Source organism: Acipenser ruthenus, chromosome 18, assembly GCF_902713425.1.
Source record: "Acipenser ruthenus chromosome 18, fAciRut3.2 maternal haplotype, whole genome shotgun sequence".
Taxonomy (NCBI): Eukaryota; Metazoa; Chordata; class Actinopteri; order Acipenseriformes; family Acipenseridae; genus Acipenser; species Acipenser ruthenus.
The window spans coordinates 19,189,231-19,203,585 of NC_081206.1; the positions used below are offsets into that span (position 1 = coordinate 19,189,231).

Below are 14,355 nucleotides of genomic sequence, written 5' to 3' on the forward strand. Positions count from 1 at the left end.
CCATTTCCCAGCTCACCAGCAGTCGCTGGAATTTTCAGTGAGCTCTGTCCTCATGCCTTATTTACTGGTCTTCATGAGGACTGTTGATTTGCATGTGCTGTACACACAGAGTGAGAAGCCAAAAGAGGAACCAGCTCCAGCTGTACCTTTGAGAGTTTCACCACGTCACAGCATCCTCAGAAACAACAAGACTGTGGAGACAGTGCTACTAACGACAAAACTGCTTTCTGAAGACAACTGTGCAGTCGATGGAGAAGAGGTAACTAATATAATACATATATACTTCCACCCCTTTGAAAAAGAAAAAATGTCTGAACTTGGCTTTGTTACTCTAGAAGATTTTCGCAAGTGCACTAATATGCTTTAATAGCTAGGGGTTATGAATGCTTATAATAATTACCACTAATATGCAAGGAGTCCAATGTTCATAAATTCAGTCAAAAGTATGCTTTTGTTCATTGTTTTAATGAAAAAGAATAAGAAATCTATGCTCATTCTATTTGCTTGTTGTTTGTGTTTATTTTGTACAATTCTGATGTTACTGGCTTTATATGCTATTCATATGGGGGAGGTCACGTATCACGTATCTATTTAAATCACATCACAATTTTAGTTTCTTTGTCACGCCCTGCATGTTTTAGCTTCTTTACAACAGGGAACAATATATTTGAATGAATGCAACTTAAGGGAACATAGTTTATTATTATTATTATTATTATTATTATTATTATTATTATTATTATTATTATTATTATTATTATTCATTGGTCTGGTCGTAACAGAAAACATGTCACATTTTGTTCTGCAGAAGGATAATTTAAGATGTGAAAATTAGCTCTTGAAATGAATCAAGCGGTGTAATTAGTGAAAAACATTGCACATTGCGTATAGTAAAACTTTTAACAACTACAAAAATAATAAACCATTGTTGTGAAGATTCAGGGTGCTAAAAATGACACTGGCAATTGTAACCTCAGAGGCAGAGGAGCCCACAGTAAGTAGCACAGGATTTATATCATCAGCTCAGTACTACAATTAATCACAGTGACTTCAAGAAATACAGCAATTTCAGCAGTGCTGTTTCAACAGTCATCCCCAGGTATAAGCAAAGTGTAGTCTCAAATAGTAACCTGGAAAACGACATTACTAAAACCATTTGAACTTTTGTTAAACCAAACCCCCGGTACTTCAATAGTTATATAATAATGATGTATCAATAACAATATATATTACAATACTGATACATTAAAGCAGTTGTTAAATAGAGAATAGCTAAATGAATAAAAAAAGGGATTTAGTTATGATGCCGTTCACAAAGATACAAAATGCTGTCAATCAATGAAACAAGTCAAACGATCAAATCAAAAAAATGAATTATTCATCAATTAATGGAACATCTTAGTACTGTGTATAACAGTTCTACAGCAGTGGTTCTCAGACTAGGCATGGGGACTCCTTGGGGGGTTGTGGAATGGGTTCAGGGGGTCTCATTACAAGAAAACACGCTTTACTTAGACTACATGTCTTTTATATAATGTAGACATTGCATTTAAACATTATCAGACAATAAAGTATGACTTTATATATTTCTATCATTTATTAGTACATTCTCTTTTCTATTGGGGATCATGCCTGAGCAAAGTCACTTTAAAGGGGATCCTAACTACGACCACTGTACTATGGTAATGTGATCACCGATCTGAAAGGGTTAACCACCTCTGTCAGCTACACCCCTATAGAGTAAGCTGATAAAAAGGAAATTAGAATGTGGTGAATCGACACTGTAAAAACAGGAAGAAAAGCTGCTTTCAGTTCCCTGTCTTGTTTTAGTAATACATTGTGGAAGCAGCAAGATAAGCTATTAATGAATTTACATGGCAGATGTAGCTTTATTAATGAAAAAGACAAACACACAAAGAAAACAAAGTTATGAGACTGATGTATTTTCTTTTAACTAGTGTACAAATGTATTTTCCATAGGGAGCCACTCTCACAGGGTGTCTGAGAGTTATTCAGTGTATTTTTCTAGAGCCATTTATGAGCAAGCATTTTAAGGAAATATAAGGCAAATCTCAAAGTATGTTGAACAAAGGCATGTGAGTGATATGCATCCCCGGTCAGTGCTGTAAATACAAAGCTTTCAGAAACATGAGACAGCTAGACCTACTACACTACATCCACTGTATGCCTCTATATACATACCCCCAGACAGACAGGGAGCTGCCTTATACTCACCAATTCTGAAAGGTTCTCTAGATGGAAAGATGTATCTAGAAATGTAATTACATACAGTCAACTACTATATACACCCCCTCAGACTGACACACTTGATTACTTGAGCTAAACAAGGTCCTTAGCAGGTTTTATCACTTAAACAAGTGGAAAGATACACTCCCCTTTTGTAGTATTCAGTATTTGGACACTATATTGTACTACTGTAATGAAACACTTCATTTCCCTATTCTCTTGTTTTTTGTCTCACACCTTAAGACTACCACAATGGAAAGTACAACTAAAAAAGCATTTTCAAGTTCATCAAGGTCCGTTCCTTACAAGGGTTTAAACAACACCAAGACAGATACCAGCCACAGGGTAAGAATGAATAGTCATCTCAGGCACTGTTTTATAGCATTGTATTACTCGACTTTCATCCAGGACCCATTACTAGTTTGGTCACTACTGCTTTCAAACAGTTCCAAACACTGTTTTATTTGGCCATTTGTACTGTAATATTTTCATATTGTGAAAGTCCTCTTCAAATACATACAGACATGCTCAAATTTGTTGGTACCCCTCCACAAAAAACAAAGAATGCACAATTTTCTCTGAAATAACTTGAAACTGACAAAAGTAATTGGCATCCACCATTGTTTATTCCATATTTAATAGAAATCAGACTTTGCTTTTGATTTTTTATTCAACATAATATTGTAAATAAGAAAACAAATGAAAATGGCATGGACAAAAATGATGGGACCGCTAACCTAATATTTTGTTGCACAACCTTTAGAGGCAATCACTGCAACCAAACGTTTTCTGTAGCTCTCAATGAGACTTCTGCACCTGTTAACAGGTAGTTTGGCCCACTCTTTTTGAGCAAACTGCTCCAGCTGTCTCAGGTTTGATGGGTGCCTTCTCCAGACTGCAAGTTTCAGCTCTTTCCAGATGTTCAATAGGATTCAGATCAGGACTCATAGAAGGCCACTTCAGAATAGTCCAATGTTTTGTTCTTATCCATTCTTGGGTGCTTTTAGCTGTGTGTTTTGGGTCATTATCTTGTTGGAGGACCCATGACCTGCGACTGAGACAGAGCTTTCTGACACTGGGCAGTATGTTTCGCTCCAGAATGCCTTGATAGTCTTGAGATTTCATTGTGCCCTGCACAGATTCAAGGCACCCTGTGCCAGGCGCAGCAAAGCAGCCCCAAAACATAACCGAGCCTCCTCCATGTTTCACTGTAGGTATGGTGTTCTTTTCTTTGAAAGCTTCATTTTTTCATCTGTGACCATAGAGCTGATGTGACTTGCCAAAAAGCTCCAGTTTTGGCTCATCTGTCCAAAGGACATTCTCCCAGAAGGATTGTGGCTTGTCAATATGCATTTTAGCAAATTCCAGTCTGGCTTTTTTATGTTTTTCTTTCAAAAGTGGAGTCCTCCTGGGTCTTCTTCCATGGAGCCCACTTTTGCTCAAAAAGCAACGGATGGTGCGATCAGAAACTGACGTACCTTCACCTTGGAGTTTGTATCTCTTTAGCAGTTATCCTTGGTTCTTTTTCTACCATTCGCACTATCCTTCTGTTCAATCTGGGGTCGATTTTCCTCTTGCGGCCGCGCCCAGGGAGGCTGGCTACAGTTCCATGGACCTTAAACTTCTTAATAATATTTGCAACTGTTGTCACAGGAACATCAAGCTGCTTGGAGATGGTCTTGTAGCCTTTACCTTTACCATGCTTGTCTATTATTTTCTTTCTGATCTCCTCAGACAACTCTCTCCTTTGCTTTCTCTGGTCCATGTTCAGTGTGGTGCACACAATGATACCAAACAGCACAGTGACTACTTTTCTCCATTTAAATAGGCTGAATGACTGGTTACAAGATTGGAGACATGTGTGATACTAATTAAAGAAACTAATTAGTTTGAAATATCACTATAATCCAATTATTTATGATCTTTTCTAAGGGGTACCAACAAATGCGTCCAGGCCATTTTAGAATATCTTTGTAGAATAAGCAATAATTCATCTCTTTTCACAGCTTCTTTGCTTTATTCTATGATATACCAAAGGCATGCAAGTATACATGATAAAATAGCTTTTAATTTCATCACTTTTCAGGAGGAATGAAGCATTATTTCAATGAGCTGTAAGGGTACCAACAAATTTGAGCATGTCTGTATATCTTAAATACACTATATATTAAGAGTATCTTTGGCTTTGCATTTCGTTCACTGATTTTTAGTAAATAGAAGAGCATTTTTTTCTAAAGTGGACTTTTTCAGTTACTGCAGTGTTATTTTAATCTCAACAATGTCAGCAAAATGTATTTTATACCATGGGTGTGTACTAGACTCATTCAGACAGAGGCAGTTTGAAGCCTAAAAATAAGAAGTTGGCCTTTTATTCAAACCTCTGGACCTTATTCAGAAATGTTAGCACTAATAAGCATTGTCCTGTGTGCAGAAAGTGCTCTGTGAACTGCTATGACATGCAGGAGTAAAATACTAACTCCTAGTTTTTTTAAAAAAATGAGAAAAACACCCATTCATTTTACAAAACTAGAGCCAAATAACTAAATAATATACTTCAGGGTTTTCTTGAGCCAGGGGTTACCAAAACTGGAGAACAAATGAGGCATTATTTGTAGCACAGGTTCGAAAAACAGGGATCCCCCCTGGTGGATATCTTCCACTTCTGCATTTAAAGAAGTGTAAATATGATGCATATAATGATTAGTTTCATTATATATATACTTTTTTTAAAAATAGCGCACATAGTTTTCAGCATGTTGATAGAATCCAGCCATTACTTTTAATTAGGAGACACATTTTAACAAATAAAGACAAAAAGAACCCAATATAATGAAACTGTGCCAGTTGTACCATATAGTGGTTTTGTGATGAGGCCTAATATCTGGGTCGAGACCATCAACTCACATTAACACAGATGGCTTTATCTGAATCCATTTCCAGTGTTCCAAAGCTCTTGTGCTGTTGGCACTCACAGCAGGCAGCCTGGCTTTGTTGGCAACCATTGTTTCAATGTGGAGTGAGATCACAAGCTGTGAAACATGTTCAACTGAAGTGGGACTCGCTGATCTTCTTGAGGAAGATGAGGTCCTGTTTGACAGTGAAACAAACCTGGAAGACGATAATGTTTGCAATGAATCCAGCAGGTGAGATGAATACATTCCTTTGTCCTTTGCCACTTAAAGAGCAACTTGGTATGACAATGGAATATCACAGTTACCAGTTCTTCTTCTTCTTGTTTAGATTCACTTTGTATAGCCTTTTCTGTTTCAGTCATCAAATCCTGGTGACTTAAAAAAAAAAAACACTTCTGTGGCCTCAAACATGTCTTCTCTCTAAGTACAGCAGGTACACCTGAGTGTAACCATTTACCTGCCCCCCTGCAACGCTCCCCTGAAATCCAGTACCACAGTAAGAAATACTACATAGAACAGATGTGGTATTTTTGGTACAGTGTCATCTCATTCTGCTCAACAATATCAGTTAGCTGGCATCTATATTACTGGGCACATCATTGTGTGGTGTGCATTTAACCATACTAGATTATAAATAGGTGTTAATACCCATAGGCTATCGAACTTGATCTGTTATGAAGGTGCTGGAGGACTTCACTTGGCGGTATATGGGTGTCTGCTGTCACTACAGCCCTAGTAGCACCAGTATGCTACTCAACAGCACCTCATTCTTTTCACAGTTTTATTCTCACTGAAAGCATTCCTGTGGATGTGCAGTATGGAGAGAATGCCACTGTTCATAAGCCTCTGTATGAGGCCTGGACTGAGCTTCTTAGTGTGGCCAGCAAGAGCGTCCACGTGGCCTCTTTTTACTGGTCTCTTACTGGAGAGGATATCGACGTGAACACCTCTTCTGACGTCCATGTAAGTTGGCATCAGACATCTTACCCATTTTTCACTTCCATTGGCTACATATGTCTCAGATGTACAGTTTTTAAAGAAAAACATGATATAGCAAACATGCATTTTCATTTTATTTTTCACGAGGTTAAAGGAAGTCCCCAGTTTGCTTGCCTTGCCTTCCAGGAAGTCTGTTTAACTTCCTTTGGTCATTTCACGCCAGCATTGTCTTCTGGGTCAAAGCATGTTACTGGCTGAGAGCATGTCTGTCAAAAGGGAACGCAGCTTATTGACAGGCAAGGAACCAGTGAAGGGGTGGGGACGATTTCACCCTCCAATTAAAATGACCCAGGAAGTGCAAGACAGTCCAAAAGCATGGCTTGTAAACAAAGATTTATTTAACCTAGTGTAGTACTAGACATGTTTTAAAATATAAATACATGTTTGCTTTAACATTACCATTAATGAATAGATATGCATGGGGCTATATAGGACCATTGTGCTTCATGTAAAGTGTACTAAAATGACCCTGCTGTGGATTTTGTTTTTGACAGGGTGAACACATCCTGCAGCAGTTTGTGGACATGCATTCAAGGAATGTGTCTGTGTTTGTGGCTTCCAGTATTCCCTCACTATCAAGTAACTCAACAGACCTCAAGGTTCTGCAGAACAAAGGTTAGAAACAGTCTAAACACTAAATCTGGGACATATCTGAAAGGTGATATCTCCCAAACTATTCAAAGTATTTCCTTTCACAGGTAGTTTACACATACAGTACATATGCATGATAAATGACATAGTACATTTTAATTTCTGCTGCAAATACTGAAGCATCACAAGAAACCTTGTAAACATGTATCTTCTTTAGAGTATGGTTGGTGAGCTTAAAAAAATCCATTTTCTTTTGTATTTCTAGGTGCTCATGTTAGAAAAGTGAATTTTGGCCATTTGACACAGGGTGTTCTTCACACAAAGTTGTGGATTGTTGACATGAAACACATATATATCGGAAGTGCTAATATGGACTGGAGATCTCTGACTCAGGTAAATTCTGCTTGTCCTAATGAAGTGCAATAGAGCTGTGAGACTGCACTAGATAATACAGTGCTGGACTATTTCTTCATTTAGCGAAAACAAATTTTAGCTTTCTGTGCACGATACTTTATCAGAAAACATTTCTTATTGACAGTCCAGATTGTTTACATTCATCAAAGGACATTTTAGTTATGGAAAAATACAGATGCATATCCTTAAAGGTAGTATAGATTCGACCTGTGAAAGCTTCCCTGTAATAAAAATTAAAAACAAAACACACACTCATTGCAGCAATTAACACAACCAGCCATTCACATCGCAATTGTCACCCGGGAAGCTTGTCCAGGTGTAGAAGGTGAGACATTGATGTTGCAAAACACCCTTGTGAGGTGTAACCTAGAATCATGTTTTAGGAGTCTTTAGTATGAACCTTGCTGAGATATATTATGAACATTTTTAAAACATGTCATGAAAAACAGAAGCAATAAAAGAATGGAAAACCAATTAGCATGAATGATATATTAGTAAGAAAACAATTAAATTTGGAATACCCAACTTATTCTACCTGTAACGACTGCACACATTTACACAGTGTTTGCATACTGAAAATGATATACGTCATGATGATAGGTCATACGTTAATAGATGTCTTTCTCTTCAAAGGTCAAAGAGCTGGGTGCTGTGATTTATAACTGCTCCTGTCTGGCGAAGGACTTGTACAAGATATTTCAGTCTTACTGGGACCTCGGGTACCGCAACGCCACTGTCCCTCAGCCCTGGCCAGAGCAGTACTCCACCTCCTTCAACAAAGACAACCCTCTCCTGCTGAACATCAACGGAGCCCCTGCCAGGGTCTATATCTCTGTGAGGGATTTTATATTTTTACCGAGTTTAAATAAATCAGGTAGTCAGGTCGCCCCAATACCTAGCAATTGCCTGTTTAAAGTTTAATATCCATGGTTTTAAAATCCTACACATTATTATAAACCACAAGGATGGTTTCAGCTGAGTTGCCATGCTCCTACAGTAGAAGCCCTCTAAAAGCTAACAGGAATGGGATCTTAATATCATCCATAACTATTAAACGCTCCATAAAGCTACATTTAGAAATACTAAAATCATGATGCAATGAGTTTTCATTCACATACTGGATGGTGTTCGTTGACTCCACTCCTAATTGGTGAAGTGTTAAAGATCTCTTAATGGACATAAAAAGAATGTGTGTGTGCTAAGTGTGGACATTAAACTTGTAGAGGTGGGGATGGTGCTAGTTACAGCAGTTCACATAGACAAGGACGTTAATAAGATTGTAATTGAATTTCTTAAGTTTGTTTTAGTATTTCTAAATAAACAGTGACTTAAACTTCAAGCAGCCTATAACCTAAAAACAAATTCTAAAATGTCACCATACCCCCCAAAAAACCTTTGTATGCCTGATAATAGTATTAACTTTGCATCAGACATGTATCACTAATTAGCTTTAATGTATAGTTTTATTTCCACAACAGAGCAAACAAAAACATTCACTACACCAAAAGATATCTGAAATGCTACTTTAACAAATGCCAGTGGTAGAGAACTGTAGCTAATTTGCTACAAGCAGTTCTGGCCTTTGACATCTATCATGCCTGTGAACCTGCCCATTCGCTTTTAAATGCGTGTTGCGGTATTATTATTTTTTTTTTATTATTATTTTATTTCTTAGCAGACGCCCTTATCCAGGGCGACTTACAGTTGTTACAAGATATTACATTATACATTATTTCACATACAATTACCCATTTATACAGCTGGGTTTTTACTGGAGCAATCTAGGTAAAGTACCTTGCTCAAGGGTACAACAGCAGTGTCCCCCACTGGGGATTGAACCCACAACCCTCCAGTCAAGAGTCCAGAGCCCTAACCACTACTCCACACTAGTATTGTAATCATTTTGGATGTATATTAATTGTTTGGAATTATTTTTGTTGTATTGTTTATTTAATGAATATGGTCTACTTAGGTCTCTCTTTGTATTAGTACTTACACTATTGAGAAGGTAATAATTAAGATAAAAACTCCACAACAAACTGACAAAAACAACAAGAAATAGGCCCCAATGCCTTGCCTGTGACTAGTAACCACTGGGGTACTTTTCTGTTTCAGGGTTCACCTCCTATTTTCTGCCCCAGTGGTAGAACTAAAGACCTGGACGCTATCGTCTCTGCAATCAATGAGGCTGACAAGTTCATCAATGTGGCGGTGATGGAATATTTCCCCACCACCCGTTTCAGAAGGCCGCACAAGTGGGTAGTGTAAAATTTCAGTAACACTTTACATTAAGTGTCTGTAATTACTGTGTATTTACATAGTAGTTACTTAGTAAATACATGTGCACTTGCACATAATTACAATGTTATTATGCATAGTTACAATGTACTTAATATGTAAATTTGTTTACACGATGTAAGCACACAATTATAGCAGAAAAGGGTTAGGGTTATATTGTATTGACTAAGGATTTTTTTTTTTATCACTCATTTAAATACCATAGGTTTGTTAACAACACTAAACTATAGTACAGTACTATATAGCAGTTTTGGAATATATATATATATATATATATATATATATATATATATATATATATATATATATATATATATATATATATATATATACACAGTACTGTGCAAAAGTTTTAGGCAGGTGTGAAAAAATGCTGTAAAGTAAGAATGCTTTCAAAAATAGACATGTTAATAGATTATATTTATCAATTAACTAAATGCAAAGTGAGTGAACTGAAGAAAAATCTAAATAAAATCCATATTTAGTGTGACCACCCTTTGCCTTCAAAACAGCATCAATTCTTCTAGGTACACTTGCACAAAGTCAGGGATTTTGTAGGCATATAGTTAGGTGTATGATTAAACAATTATACCAAACAGGTGCTAATGATCATCAATTCAATATGTAGGTTGAAACACAATCATTAACTGAAACAGAAACAGCTGTGTAGGAGGAATAAAACTGGGTGAGGAACAGCCAAACTCAGCTAACAAGGTGAGGTTGCTGAAGACAGTTTACTGTCAAAAGTCATACACCATGGCAAGACTGAGCACAGTAACAAGACACAAGGTAGTTATACTGCATCAGCAAGGTCTCTCCCAGGCAGAAATTTCAAGGCAGACAGGGGTTTCCAGATGTGCTGTCCAAGCTCTTTTGAAGAAGCACAAAGAAACGGGCAACGTTGAGGACCGTAGACGCAGTGGTCGGCCAAGGAAACTTACTGCAGCAGATGAAAGACACATCATGCTTAGTTCCCTTCGCAATCGGAAGATGTCCAGCAGTGCCATCAGCTCAGAATTGGCAGAAAACAGTGGGACCCTGGTACACCCATCTACTGTCCGGAGAAGTCTGGTCAGAAGTGGCCTTCATGGAAGACTTGCAGCCAAAAAGCCATACCTCCGATGTGGAAACAAGGCCAAGCGACTCAACTATGCACGAAAACACAGGAACTGGGGTGCAGAAAAATGGCAGCAGGTACTCTGGACTGATGAGTCAAAATGTGAAATATTTGGCTGTAGCAGAAGGCAGTTTGTTCGCCGAAGGGCTGGAGAGCGGTACACGAATGAGTGTCTGCAGGCAACAGTGAAGCATGATGGAGGTTCCTTGCAAGTTTGGGGCTGCATTTCTGCAAATGGAGTTGGGGATTTGGTCAGAATTAATGGTCTCCTCAATGCTGAGAAGTACAGGCAGATACTTATCCATCATGCAATACCATCAGGGAGGCATCTGATTGTCCCCAAATTTATTCTGCAGCATGACAACGACCCCAAACATACAGCGAAAGTCATTAAGAACTATCTTCAGCGTAAAGAACAAGGAGTCCTGGAAGTGATGGTATGGCCCCCACAGAGCCCTGATCTCAACATCATCGAGTCTGTCTGGGATTACATGAAGAGAGAGAAGCAACTGAGGCTGCCTAAATCCACAGAAGAACTGTGGTTAGTTCTCCAAGATGTTTGGGCCAACCTACCTGCCGAGTTCCTTCAAAAACTGTGTGCAAGTGTACCTAGAAGAATTGATGCTGTTTTGAAGGCAAAGGGTGATCACACCAAATATTGATTTGATGTAGATTTTTCTTCTGTTCACTCACTTTGCATTTTGTTAATTGATAAATATAAACTATTAACATGTCTATTTTTGAAAGCATTCTTACTTTACAGCATTTTTTCACACCTGCCTAAAATTTTTGCACAGTACTGTATATATATATATATATATATATATATATATATATATATATATATATATATATATATATATATATATATATACACAAATTGGAATGTTCATATAGAAGCCCTAAACAGATAAGGTAATCCGACTATTAGAGATAAATGTGCAGAGAAGGTCTAGCAATGCTAGGACGTATCATATGCAAAGTGTAATTACTTCATCATCTTATTTGTAAATCGCTGATGGATCTATACATGTTTTATGTTCTAGGTACTGGCCAGCCCTTGATAATGCATTGAGGAGGTCGGCTTTCGAGCGTCACGTTCAGATCCGCCTCTTGATCAGCTGCTGGCAGCACAGTGACCCTGCCATGTTTCCTTATCTGAAGTCACTCAGTGCTGTTAGTTATCCACCATTGAACATCAGCGTTGAAGTTGTAAGATCTCAACGTATTAATAAACTCAGTTACCCGACAAATACTTCAATAGTTAAACACAGACACCAAACAGTGCAGCGCCTTTTGTAAAAATCCCACTCAGACTTTACTCTCATAGTTAAGAGGGACTTTTATTTATAATAAAAGCACACAGCATGATGGCATTCAGATGGGCCACTAGAGATGTTTTCTCGAGTAGGGTGGGGTACTGAATTTACTTTGGTAGCAATGCACCAGATATGTGAATCCTCATATTAAAACAATCACAATCTGCCACCAAGATCCACAGCACTGAATGTAATACTAGTAGTGTTCTCTGTCTATGTACCATACATACTGCTCTGATTGGTCTGATACTGTACCTGTACACATGAAACCTCAAGTCTACACTTATATACAAGATGTTGGTTACTTGAGACATGTCCTTGCACTGTTAGCTTCCATATTAAATTCTACGTCTGTCAACTGATAGATGACCTCTATGTAGAAGTGTCTGTAAGAACAGGACAAGCTGGCCAAAAAAAACATATTTCAAATCTCAGGTCAAACCTGTGCTTTTCCTTTAAAGAATAAAACAAAAATTAAAGCTAGGTTGCCTTGCCAGTTATTTTATGAAGAACGTATTGTCAACTATCAATTGAAAATGTAGAATAAAGGTCATTTTGGCCATAATAATACAAAAACATTAAGAGAACTAAAAGGTGAACATTGTTCAAATGAAGGGGGTTAATGTGCTGTTACAGATTCTCTGGTCTATTGTCTTTCCCAGAAACTCTACATTGTTCCTGTTGGGAACCATACAGACATTCCTTTTGCTAGAGTGAACCACAACAAGTACATGGTTACTGATAAACTTGCATACATTGGTAAGTAACACAGACTCTGCCAGGGTATTCTCAATAGTAAAATATAGTAATAATGATAATACTTACTGTATAACAATTATAACCAGCCATCTTCAATGCACAACAGACGTAAAACAAGATATAAAACCATTGAAAACTACATTTTTAAACAAGACATATTGAACCATGTTCTTGTCCCTATGTGCAAACCTGAAAAAAACAAAAAAGAAAAGTGCTGTAAAAATTTTCCTTTGGTGCATTGTTTATCAATCTATTTAGATTGTTCTTTCTTTTGGTATATGCTGTGCTATAGTACATGCTGAGTGTCGGCACTACAATGCACTTTCAACCAGGGATGTTGTCAGCCCTCACCAATCTGATACACAAGGGGTTTAGCCTTTCTATAAATCTTAAAATGATGCTTTTACTTTGTGTGGAGGGTCTTTTAACTACTTTATCAATGTGGCTGGTTTCAGGCACTTCCAACTGGTCAGAGGACTACTTCAACACCACAGCTGGGGTGGGGCTGGTTATCAGCCAGACACAGCAGAGTTTGAACGGCACCAGACAGACAGTCCAGGAGCAGCTCAAGGGGGTGTTTGATAGAGACTGGAATTCAAAGTATGCCATAAACTTGGATGAGTTGGAGCACCACCCCCACTGTGCATTCTCTGAGAAAGCTCGGCCTACCCGTGGTGTGTGACAGGAAAGAGAAATCCAGGACAAGAGATGTCTTTTATGTTTTGTTTTGGGAGTTGGGTGGCCAGATTTCCATCTGTTAGTGCAAATGTCTTATTTCAGTATTGATGTGTGATTTATATTTTCAAAATGGAATTCTAACAGGGTTAGTATCTGGTCAAAAGGGAAATGAGTTTGAACATTAGTCCACCACATAAAACCACCACACACTTCAGCACAGCTGGCAGTTTAAGAGTAAGAACAAATAACTGGGCTGAAAATTGCAAATCCTTCTAATACATTAAATGTGTCTCTTTAATTATAAGAGATGTCATCTTGTGCAGTTTGGGGAAGAGGACAATTAAGCAATCTCAGTTATCATTTCTGTAATATTTAGAGACACCCTACACAGGACCTGCCTTATTATAATGACAAAAACAAAGATTGTAATCTTAAACTAGTATTAAACAAGTCCAGGTGATATGAGTTCTGTCATGTCATCTAGACACAAGGTAACATGTAAGCCTACTGGAATTGCGAGTAGTTCATTTCTCATACGAGATTTATAATCAGATATAGTATGTTCTTAATCAAATATCTAATCCAAATAGTATGCTGTGTTTTTCAATGGTTTTTATAATAGTTTAATATAACAATACTAATGTAACAATACTAATTTAACCACTAATATGTGCTAAGATGAATCATGAAGGTCATGCTTGTAAATAATTATAAATAATGTGCTTTATCAATAAATGTTATTCACAAAAAAGAGGGTATTTCTTTCTAGGTTTGCCAAAGGATAGGGCATTCCTTTCCAATGGTTTACGGTCTAGTTTTTAAACTGCATGCAGATATTAAATGTGCAATTGTTTGTTGTAGGATCGGTATATTAGGATTTTATCAATGAAGGTAGTGTGCACCCTTTGCTAAACTGTGTTTGAGAAAGTCATTCCTAACATTTGCTGATGCACATGTGGAAACAGTGACCACAAATATCCAGTCAGATTGTGTTGGCATCCAACATTGGTTTGGCTGGAAT

At 37.6% G+C, this 14,355-nt stretch overlaps 1 protein-coding gene across 1 annotated transcript; it reads left to right on the forward strand.

Annotated features, from left to right (window-relative positions):
- Positions 1-73: 73 nt before the first annotated feature.
- On the forward strand, positions 74-14,079 carry LOC117422620 (5'-3' exonuclease PLD4-like). The gene is made up of 11 exons (XM_058992175.1): positions 74-259; positions 2,491-2,592; positions 5,188-5,390; positions 5,939-6,122; positions 6,653-6,773; positions 7,015-7,142; positions 7,797-7,997; positions 9,279-9,418; positions 11,625-11,790; positions 12,560-12,656; positions 13,112-14,079. Exons 1-11 carry the CDS (start codon positions 74-76, stop codon positions 13,336-13,338), a joined length of 1,755 nt encoding a protein of 584 aa, XP_058848158.1. The 3' UTR covers positions 13,339-14,079.
- The last annotated feature ends 276 nt before the right edge of the window (positions 14,080-14,355 follow it).